This window comes from Lynx canadensis, chromosome A3, assembly GCF_007474595.2.
Source record: "Lynx canadensis isolate LIC74 chromosome A3, mLynCan4.pri.v2, whole genome shotgun sequence".
Taxonomy (NCBI): Eukaryota; Metazoa; Chordata; class Mammalia; order Carnivora; family Felidae; genus Lynx; species Lynx canadensis.
In genome coordinates this window covers 67,147,018-67,164,547 of record NC_044305.1, presented here as the reverse complement: position 1 = coordinate 67,164,547, position 17,530 = coordinate 67,147,018, and the positions used below count along the sequence as shown (strand labels likewise).

The window sequence follows — 17,530 nt, the reverse complement described above, 5'->3', positions numbered from 1 at the left end:
TCAGATCTCAGCTTAAATCACGTTCTTCAGAGTAGCCTCCCCTAAAACACCAAATTAAATATTATGTTTTCATAGCCCCCTAGCCTTTCTTTCATGGCAATTATCTCAATTCACAATTGCATTCACATTTTTGAGAGGGATTATCTATTTTTCTTAGTGCGTATTGTATATCCAACACTTAAAGCTCAGTGCTCAGGATTAATGCACTGATAAATCTAAGTGGAGTTTTTTTTTTTTTTTTTTCAGTTCCTGATATACAAGATTATCATATACATTTAGCTAAACTGCAGAGCAGAGTACTTTATGCTGACTGCAGTCTCTACTTAAGAATTCTCAACCATTAGGCAACAATTTTGCTTTGGGTTCTAACATCTTCCTTAAGTTAATATTCTCTACAATATCTCCTTTCTGTCCAATTCCTAGTTTCCATTTTTTAAAAATTTCTCCACTAGATTGATTTATAAGTATTTACTTGAGCCTAAATCTCAAGGTTGTGGAATATCTATAATGGAAGTAAATCCACTTACACAAACATTTGTGTAAGAACTTTGTTAAGAAGGGATTGTTGTTTATCCATTACATTATGAAGTAAATAAGCCTTCATAACTTGCCTGCAGTTCACTTAAAAACACCTCTACTTTTCCAAGAATATTTGTAAACAAACTTTTGGAATACAAACTATTCTTAAACACAAGTGTTACATTCTCTGTGCAGCACATGGCTATTTTAATTTTCAGGTGACAGCTTCTAAACAGTCGTCTATTTAAAATTTCATGAAGCAGGTACACCTGGGTAGCTCAGTTGGTTAAGCGCCCAACTTTTGATTTTGGCTCAGATCATGATCAATTTGTGAAATCAAGCCTCATGCTGGGCTCTAAGAGGCTGACAGGGAGGAGCCTGCTTGGGATTCGCTCTATCTCTCTCTGTCCTTCCCCCACTCACCTGTGCATACACGTGCACTCTTTCTCAAAAATATACTTTTAAAAAATTCATGAATAACGCTATTACTAAGATTAATAATTATTTTCATTCTTAAAGATTTTCAACAGTTTCACATCTAAGTTTTTGCACAATTTTGCAACCTCTATTTCCAATTAAAAAATTAGTATGTCCCGAAGTTCTTGAGGAAAAGACTAAATGTGTTTAACCCATATTTTAGGAAGTTATTTTTCTAAAATGGTGTGTAAATATTTCTTCCCCCTTCAGAACTACTATGAGCTCAAAGATTAATGCAACAGTGAAAATAAAGGTCTTAGGGAACAAATACTTGGCTCCCAAATGGCTATGCTTTGTAAGTGATTTTGCGTATCAGAGATGCTTTGAAAGGAGAGGGGCTTAGAGATCGTGGTAGTTTAAAATCAATATGGCTGTCTCAACTCATTTTAAATAAAAAACTCTACATAGATAATACCATTTAAATTACTAGCACAGAACTTCAAAGGGAAGCAGGGGTTAGGGGGATTAAAATTAAGATGTTGGTTGTAGATTGCTTCATTTTATAATGGATGCCCAATTTTTAAACACATGACCTTACTGGGTATTGTTGAAGTAACACTACTGTATTATATATTTTTTAATGTTTTATTTAGTTTTGAGAGAGAGAGAGTGGGGAAGTGGCTGAGAGAGGGAGACAGAGCAGACAGCAGAGAGCCTGATGCAGGGCTTGACCTCACGAACTGTGAGATCGTGATCTGAGCCGAAGTTGGATGCTTAACTGAATGAGCCACCCAGGCACTCCATAACACTACTGGATTTAGAAATAATCTTAATAATTTCGCATTCTACTCAATTTTTCCTGTTTTTCAAACTATCTCATACATATGCATATGTACAGGAAAAGAAGTTCAATTTCAGGAAGTGAATAATTTAAGTTTATTTAGTTTTGAGAGAGTATGTGTATGTGCCAGAGTGGGGGAGGGGTAGAGAGAGAATCCAAAGCAGGGTCTGAGCTAAGGGCTCTATCTCACAAACCTTGAGATCACGATCTGAGCTGAAATCAAGTGTCAGGTGCTTAACCTAAACCAACTGAGCCACCAGGCACCCCAGGGAGGGAATAATTTAATTAACACTATTTTAGCTTTCAAAATGCTTAAGATGGCCTGTAAACACTAGGAAAAAAAAAGACTTAAAAATTCTGAATTTGAAATTTTATTTTTCATTTGTATGACCTTCAACTTTATAACACCAAAATGGAAAGGGTGTGTATGCAGAAGTATGACCACTTACAACTACACTACCCACCCCTAAAAAACAGAGAAAGCAAAAATGTTATAAACAAGGTTTATTCTGCAATACTTTATCATAATGAATTGCATCTCTTTGGTAAAAATAAACTTTATAAACATTTTAATAATCAGAGATTAGATACAAAAACTAAACATCTGTTAAGTTGCTTTTAATATGAGCAAAGACTGGCAACTGAGAAGTGGTTCATTTGTGACTGGTCATCTACTGGCAGTTATAACTCAAACTCAGGCAATTTTTATGCTACATTAGAAAGAGGATAAGGAAATCAGTTCAATAACTCAAATTTCTTGAATGAGAAAGCATTCTTATACTTTCATTGAAAAATAAATAAAGTTACACTGAATTGGCAATTACATTTTTATACACTATAGGATGGCAACATAATACTTTAAAATTAAGCACTTAGTTTAATAAGAATGTACAACAATTTTAAAACAAATTTGATAATGGCACTGGCAGTTAAATGCAAAAAAAAAATGTGCTTTAAGAAAAAGATGGCATGTAGAACATTAAAATACTCTAAATTTGTCTTTCAATAAATATTTTGAGTACACCATTACATAGTGAAGTAAACTTTGTTTTAAATCAAAGCTTACACATTTTGAACTAACAACAACAACAAAATAAACTATAAAGTATATGTAAACCAGAAAGCCTCAAAGTTTCTGAATTAAATGCTATAGTCTTCACAAAAGGTTTGTTAACTTACTGTAGTATTTAAGACAAAAGTCTTTACAGCTTTGTGAAGTATTCACATCTGTTGCTTAAATTGCTGGGAAAGGCCTCTGATCTACCAAGACACACACATTCCCTCCTTACACTTCTCTAGCTTTGAATTCGTCCTAACATATATTTAACTGACCGCCTCCTATGAACCCTTTACATAATGCCTCAGAAAGTAGCAGAAGAAAATTTATATTCTAAACCTTATTATATACAAGGGGATCTAAGTTAAGAGAAGTCATGCTGGCTATAGGGAGGAAAGGAAAGGCTCAAAGGTGGAACAAGGAGATGATCCACCAATAATTCTTTCCATGAATACAAGTAATGTTTTCTTTCTCTGAATCTGAAAGGTAATAATAAATATTAATGAATTTAATAATATATTGCACAAATAAATTTCAAAATCTATATTCAAGAAACACTGATTCTATTTGGGATGTGAAGGACGAGATTAATTGTGCTGAGTCAAAACTTTTACTAGAAATCTATTATAAATGGGAATTGGTTGTAACAATTATATCAATATAAGGCAAATTATGTTAGCTTAATTCACAGTCTTAAGGATGCTGGAATATATATAACCTCTCTGAAATTGCCAGATTTTGCTATTACAGTAAAATTTCTTATGAATATATTAGAAATATAATTTCTAGTACATAGGACTGGAAATTACTTTCTTTAATTGGGTGGTGATTAGCCATGTTTTTATCTCAACACATCTGAGGAATGGATATAATACCTATGAAAGTAATAATGGGAGAACCATAATAAACAGGTACTTTCTCTTTAAATAACTGTCTTGGTAAATCAGCAAATGGAGTGATGCAATGAATTCTGTTTAAGAATTAAATGTAAATATTGTGTGACTTCTTCCTATTCACTTGTAGTACAAAGTGTTTATTGTCCTTGCTAGTGAAGTTAAATTTAACTTTTAAATTTGCAGGAAGAGCACATGGAAGAGGGAGAGAAAATCAAGTTTTTAAAGTATTACTGTTATTTATATTAAACCAAAATAATTCTGAAGATCCCTCTTAAAGTAGGGACAACTCAACTCTCCCCCTCCTTAGATCATTTTCCTCTGCTTCGAAGAGTAATTACAAATGGACAGGAACCAGAGAGATTATCTGTGGTACAGAATTTCAGTAGGACACAATAAACTGGAACCAGATCACTGAAACACTGTTACTAAGGTCTATGCAGAACAGTTTCAAGATATTGTTAGAATGATATTGATAATCTGTGTACTATTTATACTGTGTAAAGCATTTTTTGTGTGTTATATTCATTGTCTACAGTAAAAGGTGGTAACTTGAATTAGCCATTTTCTGTAGGTGTGACATATATGAAGAACAAAAACTGCAAATATCTCATCCTGCATACTTGAGGACTATTTTTGTTATCAACAAATTTAAAAATTACTATATTTCAACAGCACCAATTCTATTAATGTGGCTATCCAGGTTCAATTACAATTAACATGGAAACAGGACAGATAATAGTAATGTTGTTATCCCTGGCTTAAAGTTTTGCCAACTGAAAAAGATGTTTTCATTAGGCTTCTCATTTGACAGTTTTGCCCAAATAAAACTTACAAGTCAAAATAAAATATTTGTCTCTTAAAACACACACACACACACACCACACACACACACACACACACACAAAATCCAAGAAAATGCTTTAGTCATAGAAATAGCTGAAAGTAACCATCCCAAATCATGAGCCTATGCATGTACGTATGTATATGTGTGTGTGTGTGTGTGTGTGTGTGTACGTACATGTATATGAAATTATCAGAAAGTGAAAACAAGGTCATTGTTATAAAACAGAATGTATGTATCATGAGATAAATTGAACTTTTGGAAAGTTGCTTCCACCACTGTAAAAAAATATATATAATAAAGTTTAGTTTTATTAGTATCTTGTGTTCTTCTAAATAATATATAAACTATAAAAATGATATGAAAAAAATGTCTTGTAGAAGCAGATTTGATCAAATACTTAAAATGCCTTAGTCAATGCACATTTGGAACAGCAATATAAAATCTTTTAGCATGGAATAAATGGCACATAATATGTATTATACGGTCTCCCCCAAAAGATGTACTGTATAAGATTAATTTTGTATAAATTTTAAAACCCCTGAATGTACACTGTCTCTACAGTTTTGTTAAATCCTTTCAATTCAATTACGAATACATACAATTTAATTCATACAAACCCTGGAGAGAAGTTTTTTCCTAAAGGATCTACTACCTTTATTTATGACGACATATGTAGTAACTATTCAAATGTTTTTATTAGATTTACACTCCATTCCTACTACAAATTCTGAGAATGCACTCCACTTAACAAGCAAATAAAAGCTACTCTTATTGCAAAAAGTGTGTCAAAATGAGTGTTAACTCCATAACACACTTTATGGCTATATCCTCTGATTGGATTGTTTCTACTCAACAAATATAGCTAGTGGCTAAAATTCAAACAATGGTTACAAAGCACTTTGGGAACAAACAAAAGGCCCCAATAAATGTTATGCAATATTTGAGAAGTAAAAAAAATAAATCAAAGATAACACTGTAATAGGAATTGGAGTGTTCTTAGATGAAATTATGCACAAACCTGCCTTTTCTAAATCTCAGAACTCTTTGCTGTACTTTCTGCCTATGTAAACAAAAGGAACTTTCTAGACATCTAGGACCTTTTCCAATTTATACTCAACTTTGTCCATGCTTCAACAAAAAGTAATTAAAACCAACATTAAGACATAAAAAAAACAAAAAATCCAAATCTCATTCTACTGGACTGCATGTGTCCAGAGAGAAGTACATGAGAAAGACACCAGCAAAAATTTTAGCTGGATCAGCAACTACAGTTAATTACAGATGGGAAAAGAAATGAAAAAAAGTCACAGAGTTGCCAATTCTTCCACTTTAACATATTAACAAAATACAAGATTTTTCCTTCAAGTTTTTAAGACAGAGGTTGTGGATTTTCTTATACAAAATTTCCAAATCTTGGAGACATTATCACAAAAATTATGCTTTTAGGATCTTGCATCGTATCTATGATTGGGCATGTTCCTAACAGCAATTATTTAATAGAAATTAAAACAAACATTTTGAAATAAACAATTAGCACCCCTCCCAGCCCTGAAACAAAAGAAGTCCATTATGGCTTTGATATCCCTTATAAAGAATTAAGTAGATGAGTATTGCCACACTTGAAAATAATTTCACACTAATAAGTATTTCTATTTTCCTCCGCTGCTTTTGATTTTGTGTCTTTGCAGTACTTATTAGGGAACCAGACAGGTACGAATTCCAGCAAGGTGGAGCAGAGATCCAGCTGCCTCTTTGAGCTCCTCATCAATTTCTTGACATAACTGTTTACGCATCTTTTTGCCTGGCTGCCTTTATCAGAGGTATCAGCACAAGCCTGTGACGCATAGCCACTGTCTCCAAGAGGATCATCTCATAATCAACATCGTGGTCTTCTTCACTGTGAAATCCTTCACTGCCATCACTTCCCACATGGTTACTCTTTGGGATAAATTCATATGACTCATCCACAGAGGACAGAGAAGACACGCTAGACATGGATGCACAGCGGCTGTGCTGCCATGCTACTTGCACTGTAATTGTGGTCTTCTTTTGGATCAATGCTTGTGGCTAAAGAATGACTCTCTTGCAGTCGCATAGTACTGGGATGACTGATGCATTGCTGTAACTCCTCTTTTTTTGCATTGCTGTTTCTAAGAGGAAGAGGCTTCTCACCTGTTGTAAAGAAAACATCTATTGATATAGGTCAAATGCATTTGAGTTGCAACAACAGGCCATTTAAACTACTGTATCATTCCTGAATAGTAAGTGCTTTTAAGTTAGTAATGTTTTATAGGTTTTTGTTTGCTTGTTTCTTTTTTTATGCAGACCATATCATCCTGTAGGTATTAAGTTGAACATTTATTTTATACAATTTTTTAATATTTATTTTTAAGAGATACAGCGAGAGCAAGAGCATGAGCGGGGTGGGGAGTGCACACACACAGACACAGAGAGAGAGAGAGAGAGAGAGAGAGAGAGAGAGATGCAGATTCAGAAGCAGGCTCCAGGCTCTGAGCTGTCAGCACAGAGCCCAATGCAGGGCTCGAACTCATGAACTGGGAGATCATGACCTGAGACGAAGTCAGATGTTTAACTGACTGAGCCACCCAGGTGCCCCTAATTTGAAACATTTTAAAATCACTTAATGAAATGTCTTGACCTTTCCATCAAAAACATAATTATTTTGAGCTGCTTGTACAGAATGCCTCAATAAGAATGTATCACACTGTTTAGCTAACCATTTCCTTATTGATATTTAGGTTTTCCCAATTTTTCACCACTATGAAGAACTGCAATGAAAATCCTTCTGATGCTTTTTCTTACACGTATGCAATATTTTTCTAGGATACTAAGAAACAGAACTGTTAAGTAAGAGAATACACACATTTCAAGTTATTATTAGTATTTTTTTAATTGAAGTATTATAGTTGACACACAATATTAGTTTTAGGAGTACAACATAGTGATTTGACAATTCTATACATTCCGTAATGCTCACTGTAAGTGTAGTCACCTATAGAAAGTTAATACATTATGACTATATTCTCTATGCTGTACTTTTCACCCCCCTCTTATTTATAACTGGAAATTTGAAACTTCTTAACTCCCTCAATTAATTTCATCCATCCCCCCACCCTCCTTCTCTCTGGCAACCACCAGTTTGTTCTCTGTATTTATAAGTGTGTTTGTTTTTTGTTTGTTCATTTGTTGTTTTTTAGATTCCACATATAAGTGAAATCATATGGAATCTTTCTGTCTGGCTTATTTCACTTAACATAAAGCCCTCTAGGTTCCTTTAGGTTGTCAAGAATGGCAAGATTTCATTCTTTTTTACAGGTGGATAACATTTCATTGTATATATCTATCACATCTTTATCCATTCTTATATCGATGGACACAAGTTGCTTCCTTATTTTGGCTATGAAAATAATGCTACAATAAACACAGGGATGCATGTATCTTTTAGAATTAGCATTTTTGTTTTCTTTGGGTAAATACCCAGAAGTGGAATTACTGGATAGTATGGTTTTAGTTTTTTGGCTTTTTTTAGTGTTTATTTATTTATTTTGAGAGACCAAGAGAGACCAGGGAAGGGACAGAGAGAGAGAATCCAAGGCAGGCTCTACACAGTCAGCACAGAGTCCGACGCAGGGCTCAATCTCAGGAACTGCATGATCATGACCTTAGCTGAAATCAAGAGTGGAACGCTCAGCCAACTGGGCCACCTAAGCACCCCTATTTTTAGGTCTTTGAGGAACCTCCATACCGTTTTCCATAGTGGCTGTACCAATTTGCATTCTCACCAACAGTAGGTTCCCTTTTCTCTACATTCTCATCAATACTTGTTAGTTTTATCTTTTTGGTACTAGACATTCTGGTATGAGATCTCACTGTGGTTTTGATTGGCATTTGTGATTGGTATTTTCAAACTGTCCTCTAAAATGGTTTTACGAATTTACATCCTACAGTGTGTGACAATATTCAGTTCCTACAATTAACACCTGATATTATCATGGACAAGAAAGTAGTATACCAATATTGTTGCATTTTGCATTTCCCTGACTTTTAGACAAGTTGCTTATCTTTTCAAATGTGTATGTCCACTTTATTTCCTTCTTTGAGACTTACCTAATTCATATTATTTTCTTGGCTTTTCTGTTGGGCTTTTTACTTCTTACTTGTAGAATCCTTTTATATACATATACTCAATATTAACCCTTTGTTATATCATAGTAAAAAAAAATGTCCTCTCAGTGTTTTGCTTGGGTGACTTTCTTACAGCTATCCTTTTGTTGTCAGAACTTCAATTTTTTTTTTAATTTTTTTTTTAACATTTATTCATTTTTGAAAGACAGAGAGAGACAGAGCGCAAACAGGGGAGGGCTAGAAAGGGAGTCACAGAATGCAAAGCAGGCTCCAGGCTCCGAGCTGTCAGCACAGAGCCTGACGCGGGGATCGAACTCATGGACCGCGAGATCATGACCTGAGCCAAAGTTGGCTGCTTAACCGACTGAGCCACCCAGGAGCCCCATTCAAAATTTGACATTTAGTTAAATTTACTCACATTTTCTTTTATGGATTTTGCACTTGTATCTCAAGGGTTTTCTTATTTCTAGGTTATAAACATACCTTCCTATTTTCTTATCTATGGCTTTCATTTTTACTTTTAAATCCTCAAGTTTAATTTTTATACATGCTGTTAATTTCTTCATTTCTTGGTCCATGTAAAAAAGATCTATCACAATATTAAACTCAATCTCATAATTTGCTCACATAAATTAATTAAAATATGAATAGACAGAAAGTAATCAGATGAAAACTATTTAGTGGAAAACAATTTTGCCCTATACATTTAAATACTTTGCATTCTAAATACATTTGAAAAAGCACTCACAAAATGTATTTTAAGAAGAAAAACAGGATTGCTACATTCTAAAATTCCTTGTTCTATAGAAGTATTTAAAAGCATCATTGCAGTGGCAGCATCAATATCAGATTCTGAAAAAGGAAACCAGTAACAATATTAATGTTCTTTATAAAAGAGAAGCTATTTTAAGTATTTGCAAAGGTAACCAAATTCAGATGTGGTGCATATTCTTTTGCTTAATACACACACACATACACTACACATTAAACAAAATGAGACACATTATTCTGCAATTTGTTTTTGTTCACTTAAAATTACGAACAGTTTTATGAACAGTATTGAATGAAGGAAAACTGCAAGGTACTAGAGATCATAAAATTCTTTATGATTTTAATAACTTTTTCTTTCCTCTAGCTTACTTTACTATAAGACAGTAATAACTCATAACACACAAAATACGTGTTCATCGACTGTTTATGTTATCAGTAAGGCTTCCAGTCAACAGTAGACTATAGTAGTTACATTTTAGGCAATCAAGTTATACATGGAATTTTCAACTGATAGAGGAAGGAGGCAGGGGTCAGCACCCCTAATCTACACATTTTCAAAGGCCAACTGTAATTAACTAAAAATGTACACAAAGACATTACTTTTTAGCATTTAAAAAATATCCTTACCTGTGCATATGTGCAGTTATGAAGTAATGCGTTAATTGCATGCTAGTTACAGGAGTTAAAAGTATATGTACTTGGTCAGTCTAGATCCTGTGAATCTACAAATGCTAAATGAATAATTATTGCTGGCACAAAAGTATTAAGTAATGTTTTTAATCATTATATATGAGCCTACAAGTACTATAGATTTGTATAATACATATGAGGGCAAAAATAATTATAGATATTCCATAAGAAAAATAGGCTTTAAAAGGTTGAGAAAATCAGCAGATCTACTCCAGATAAAGTCATTATGCTCTCATATCTACTTTTCTATTGAAAGTTCCTCTCCATCTTGGTGATCTATTATTCTGAATAACTATAATTAAATAAAAGTGAAATGATACAATCTAAACGTGAAGAAAAAGTTAGAAAATATTTAGAAATTTTAAATTATAAAGGATGTTTAAAATAAGATTTGGATTTGAAACTTCCCATTTCTACCTCAAAGTCGGAAAACTGTTAACCCAAAGTTTTCCATTTTATTTGTAATATCTAATTATAGAGTTATTCTAGATAATAAGGTCATAAAGGTATTGACTTGTCTTCTCCCCAACCTGACTATAAACTTAGTGAAGGCAGAAAAGGTTATTGTTATGGACTTTACCAAACAGACTTAGGTAAATCAGAAGATGGTTGTTACAAGGGAACACACAATACTGTAGTTCTTTCCCCTTGAATAAACTGTGACTTTGTGAAACACAAGTCTCTATATGAACGCCTCCCCAGTTAGACTGCCAGCTTAAGGTAGGAACCCATCTTACCCTTTATGTTCCACAATGCCTGTAACAATAGTAGGTCCTTGATAAATGTGTAAATAATAAAGTATAAGACCTCTTTATCCTCCTTTCTTTAGATTAAGCTACTACTACCACCAAATTACTAACTAACGTTATCAATGGGCTTAGCATGCTCTAGGCATTAGTAACTCATCTAATTCTCACAACTTTATAATGTGGGCACTATTAGTATATTTCCATCTTAAAAATGAAAAAAAAAAAAAAGAAAAAGACACAGAGGGGTTCTAGGAATGATAGAGATGGGACTTGAACCTCAATAGTCTATTTCTAGAATCCAGGCCTTCAATCTGTACTCTATCATTAATCCTTAATACTTACTAAGTATCCATGACTAGAGTAGGATCTGGCAGAAATTTACAGAAGATACTGGAAATTCTCTATTCTGTTACTCACTCAATAAGTTGAGTGCCCTGTATGAGCCAGGACCTCATTCAGGTGTGGGAACACAGCAAAAAAACAAAACAGGAAAATCCCTAACCTCTCAGAGCACAAAGGAATAATTAAAACACAGTATGTCACAAGGTGATAAACACTAGGGAGAAAATTAAGAGGAAAGGAGATAGAGAGTGTGAGAAAGGTAGTTGCAATTTTTAAAACAGAGGTTAGAGAAGGTCTCAACAAGAGGCAACAGTTGAGCAAAGATCTCTGGGAGGATGAGAAAAAGAAAGCCATTTAGATATCTGAGGGAAAAGTATTTCAGACAGAAAAACACTAAGTAAAAAAAATTTTAATCAGTAATTCCCTATCATAGCCAAAAGGATAGCAAAACGAAGCTCTCTCAATTCTCGTCTTTTAAAATGAGACCTGACTACAATTTGATAGAGCTCAGTATTCTAACATGTCCCTGAAGAAAAAAAAGTGCAGACTCTAGCCCATATTGTATCTCTGTGTGAACTGGAAAAAAGCAACTCTGCCTCCAGGTGAATGCTTCCCTGTATGAAGGCACACAGCTTGAAGACTGGAGTGTGGGTTGAATTTCAGACCCCACTTACTGTCTCAGCCAGATGTCCTTGGGCAGGGCACATCTTAAATGGCACTATGCAAAAGCCCTACAGAGAGATTCCTGCTACATGAAATAATTTTTTCTTTTAATAAAAAAAAGGTCTATCTCATTTCTAATTTTATTTAAAAAGAGGCGGGGAAGGGGGAGGTGGTGGTGAGGGAGAATCTAGCACTGAAATACATTATGATGAGGAAACAATTTAGGACATTTATTAATCTTATAAATGAAGTACCTGTAAAATCTTATCAAAACAAATTAGTGTATCTCTAGCTTAACCTCCCATAGTAAACTTCCATTAGAATTCAAAGGAGTCATATTTCTGAAATATAATACCTAAAATAAAGAAAATTGATGAGGCTTATCCTGACAACATAAGAAAATTGCTATGAACACCCACATTTCTTTTCTCAGTTTCCAAATATTTAAAAATGATAACAAAACTAGGTATTATTTCTGTACAGTAGGACAGGAAATGTGTTCCCTTAAATACATTTATTTCTTGTATAAATTACAGCCAAATTAATTTGAACTCTCCCACATGAAATTAACTTTATGAAACCAAAACTTCTTTGCAAAAGGATTTTATCTGTATCTGGTTTGGTTTAGAACATTTGTAAGTGTGCTTACCATAATGCCTTGCCAATAATTCTGGAAAAAAAAGTCTAACTGCAAGAGAAATGACCCAAAACACTCAGTAAACAAGAATACCTGATTATCAATGATTTGTCCAAGGTACATTCTTGGAACAAAAACAACAAAAACACTTTACAAATTTTACAAAAACTTACAATTTTAATTTGGAGTACCCAATCTGTTTTGCTATTAACATTAAACTGAAGACTTTACTTATTGTCACAATTAAAACACTTCACAATGTTACTTTTTCACTGACAATACTTCACACCATTTAAAAGGTAGCTGTGTTTTTAAAAAACATTCTATTAGCTAGGTTATCTAACATGTCCAGTTCATAAAGAATAAAAATCTGGTGCTCCTATAAGGTCTTTTGTTTATATTTTCTGGCACTATTTAGATTAAACAAATAATTAACTTCTATTTGAAAGTCATTTGTCATTAGTCATGAGAGCTATCAAACAGTGATTAAAAAAAAAAAAAAAAAACTTAGTTCAAAGTCTTATTATTTCTTTTTTCCTTCATAGTTCTGACTGGAGTTCAAAACCTGCTACTGATTTAACAACTGGTTCAAATAAATTTCCATCATAAGTGTTAATTTGTATGTCCTGGCTTATATTTCATTAGGTTTGATGCTGGGAAATTATGAATGATCATTCAGAAAAAATTAAAAGACACTAGGTTCAGCTATGTGAAAGTGAGGGTTTTTGAGAGAGAGGGAGAGAGAGAATCCCAAGCAGACTCCATACCGCGAGTGCAGAGCCCAACGTGGCGCTCAAACTCATGAACCAGGAGATCATGACCTGAGCTGAAACAAGAGTCGGACGCTTAACCGACCTGAGCAACCCAACATGCCCCGAAGTGAGGTTTATAACATATTTCTGTTTCTAACAGACTAACACATTTCTGTTATCTGATTCTCAATTCATTTGCTTAAGGAATGCTATGAGAACAAAACAGGCAGAATTTAAATATTTACAAGCTCAGTAATAACTATAAGGACTTATTGCCTCTATCAAAACTAATATACACATTTAAGAGCATCCAGAGAAGTTGTCTCTTGTGATTCTTTAATAGAAGAGAGCAATTTTGATAAATTGCTGATACTTTAAGCTGCTTGGGCCCACTGGTTTACTTTCATTTCTATTAAGATACAAATTATGTGAATTTGCGACCTTAAATTTGCCCTTAGATTTGCACTTAGCCCGTAATATCATCATTAACTGCCTAAAGTTTGTATTTTCTTGTAGTATACTAGTGCTTAAGTAGAAATACTAAAACTTACTAACTAGAATGTGAGTTCCATTTTTGTCGTCTTTGTTCACTAATGTCTCCTTGGTACCTAGTACATAAGTGTGCTCAATATTTAAGTGGATGAATTTATTCCAAACCCACACCAAACCAAAATACTGAGAAAACAGGTTTTGAGATCTCAGTATGAGATTCTTATGTCTCCTGCCGCGTTATACAATCCTGTAAACATAATATTGGCACATAAATTAGTCATTGAAGGTGAGCAAGAGATACTTTAAACAAACTGCTGCACCTACTCTGGATGACAGTGACTGTTTCTCAAATTCCTATGCCTAAATAAGTTTTCTGTTGCTCTTACATATTTTAAGGTTAGCTATATATAATTATTAGTACAGTTGATTCTATGAAGTGATAGATGAATATAATATTGGATTCTAATACTGGAACTCAATGACACCAAAGTGATCTTTACAAAACACAATACTGACAATGTTGCCTCATTCTTTAAGCCCTTCAGCAGCAACTCAGGCACCTCATACATGGTAGGAGTGCAGGTTCTGAAATCAGAGTTTCTGAGTTCTTTGTATGCCATTTACTAGTCGTGTGGCCTTGAGAAAGTTACTTACTCTCTTCAAACTTCAATCTCTGTATTTGTAAAAGGAAAGTAACAAACCTCAAAGAGTTGGAAGGATTAAATGAGATGACACATTCAAAGCATCATAGTAAGAAACTCAGTGCTAACTAGAGTTATAATTATAGGAAGGAGTTCCAACTCCTTACTCTAAGTAAGTTCTCCTTGATTTGGCTAATGCTTGCTTAAACTTCTTCATTTGCCTTGCCCATGCTAAGTGATCACATCTACAGCTACTGGACCAAGGCTATCCAATCCTCTTTTATACTCCTAGGCTTCAGCCAAATCATCAGCCTGTGGTTTCCCAGCAGATACCCTCCAACAAGGTCATAGTATTCCCCCAACTTTTCAGGTCTGGCTCAAGCACCAACACTTTGTTTTCTAAGAGGCCTTTCCTAACCTACCTCTAAGCTTAATTTGCCACTCACTCCCTTTTTGTCCCAGTGTACTCTGCATAATTCTTATCAACCTTCTTCAATTAAACTGTCTGGTTTTTCAGAGCAGGGCATGGGTCTCTTTCAACTCTGCATATCTCAAAGCACCCATACATTGCTTGGCACATGTGGGAATTCCACAATTACTTATAGAATAAACAGTTGAATGTTTAGTCCCTTTACCACTGTGTTTTTTCAAACTTTTCCCTAAAAATGATATCAAGATAGAAAAAAAATGCAAATTTCCTCACAGTCTATCAAACTACCCTAAAGCAACCTGATTTATATATGAATTTTCTCACGTTTTTGTTTGGTCTTATGTTTTCCTCTTAAAATCATACGAACTGTACCTTCTATTCCAGGACAGACCTGCATTTGTTTCAACCTAGAACACCAAGCACCCTTACCACCAAGTCTATTATTACCAGGCCTAAGACTCACCAGTATAGAAATGGAGGAAGTAAGCTGTTAGCAGCACTGAAGAGATGATGAACCATATGTATAAGTCGTTAGATGAAGGAGAAGTGCCTATGCTCCAGTTATGAAAAACTGGCCTAAAACTAGCAAGAGAAAATTGTGGAAGTGTCTGCTCCCCAAAGGAAGAAGCAGAGTTAGGATGGGATGGCATAAGAAGCAAGAAGAGATGTCTAAATAAACCCAGAATTCACAAAGAAAATGTTCTCAAAATTTGCATATGAACTGAGCTTGAAGGACTAAAGGTCAGAACTTATTGAGATAATAAAAAGATGCAGTTTTAGCAATGCCTACATGTAAAGAGGAAAGCACATTTGTCCATGCAGGGAATGAGAAAACAGATACTTGCCTTATGTTAAGTCAGAACATTATCTGAAGCAAACATGTAACTTCCTTGCAGAGTTCTCTTGAGCCTTTTTCATACTCTTTCCCTTCCTTATTTTTACAGACCATCTTCACACTGCTTCCTAGGCTTGGTTTAGTGTAGTTCCAAAGAGCCAAAATGTGTCTGATACACAGAAGGGCTTTTGGTCTGAGGATTTCTGTTTTTGAATGTCATAGAAATGTCTCTAGGCCCCAAAGCAACAATGTTAGAAAACCTTATGTTAATACATCACTAATTTATAATATTAACTATGAGTAGAGGAAAAAACTACTACCTCAGAATTTTGATATACTTCTAAAAAGTCATCTACAAAATTCTGAAAGTTAACTTGTTACCTTCTTAAAGTTCTTTCCATTTAACCTATAAATGAAAAATTTTGAACTATATTCTAATCCAGGGGTTGGCAAACTTTTTCTGTTAAGGGTAATCAAATAAATAATTTAGGTTTTGCCAGCAAAGAGGAAAAACCAAAGGATACAATACAGAGATCTCTTGTGGCAACTATTTAACTCTGCTCGTGACAAATTTTCATATGCCTTGAAATATTATTTTTATTATTTTTCAATTATTTACAATATAAACTCAGAGGTTATACCTAAATAGGTGGGTGGGCCAGATAGGGCGCAAAGGCCAAGGGCCCAAAGGCCAAAGGCCACCTCTTTTGAAGTCTAAGGACAGACCTGAAAATACTGATAGTATGACTAAGAAACATTTTCCTTTTTTTTTTTTTTAATGCTTATTTTTTGAGAGAGAGAGAGAGAGAGAGAGAGAAAGGGAGGAGGGGAGAGGCAGAGAGAGAGGGAGACACAGGATCTGAAACAGGCTCTAGGCTCTGAGCTGTCAGCACAGAGCCCAACAGGGGATTCAAACCCACGGACCTTGAGATCATGACCTGATCCAAAGTCAGACACTTGATTGATGGAGGACACTCAGGCACCCGGCAAAGGAGGAGCGGAGGAATGCAGGACGAAGGAAGGAAGGAAGGAAGGAAGGAAGAAAGAAGAAAGAAAGAAAGAAAGAGGAGTATCCTTCCTTCATCCTCCTCCCTCTTCTTCCTTCCCTTCTTCCTCCTCCTTCTTTTCTTTCTTTCTTTCTTTCTTTCTTTCTTCTTTCTTTCTTTCTTTCTTTTTCTTCCTTCCTTTCTTTAATATGAAATTTATTGGCATATTGGTTTCCATACAACATCCAGTGCTTATCCTATCTTCCTATTTTCAAGAAAAAATATACATAAAAGGAAATGAAAAAAAGAGATATACAACAGTATACACAGTATGAGCCTAGCATTTGGAGAAAAAGTATGTGTGTATGTGTGTGCATGCATACATACATATCTACTCATACATAAGGGCAAACAAAGAACCAAAGTAATTAAAACAAAATGTTGACTATAGAATAAAGAGTAAGTTTTAGTTTCTTTTTTTTTTTTTTTTTTTTTTTTTTTTAATTTTTTTTCAACGTTTTTTATTTATTTTTGGGACAGAGAGAGACAGAGCATGAACGGGGGAGGGGCAGAGAGAGAGGGAGACACAGAATCGGAAACAGGCTCCAGGCTCCGAGCCATCAGCCCAGAGCCCGACGCGGGGCTCGAACCCACAGACCGCGAGATCGTGACCTGGCTGAAGTCGGACGCTTAACCGACTGCGCCACCCAGGCGCCCCTAGTTTCTTTTTATAAGTGTTTTTATTTTCCAAATCTTCTACAACAAGCATATAATATACTTTTATGGTTAGAAAAAAAAATCCTTATTTTTGACCTGAGTTTT

At 34.5% G+C, this 17,530-nt stretch overlaps 1 protein-coding gene across 1 annotated transcript in view; it reads right to left on the bottom strand.

The window, feature by feature from the left end:
• Window positions 1–2,266: 2,266 nt before the first annotated feature.
• The window catches only part of FOXN2 (forkhead box N2), a 66,254-nt gene continuing 50,990 nt past the window's right edge, over window positions 2,267–17,530 (bottom strand). The window contains 6 exon segments of the mRNA XM_030310563.1: window positions 2,267–6,280; window positions 6,283–6,381; window positions 6,384–6,446; window positions 6,449–6,581; window positions 6,583–6,746; window positions 9,504–9,572. Coding sequence (XP_030166423.1) covers window positions 6,105–6,280; window positions 6,283–6,381; window positions 6,384–6,446; window positions 6,449–6,581; window positions 6,583–6,746; window positions 9,504–9,572 — 704 coding nt within the window. The 3' untranslated portion in view covers window positions 2,267–6,104.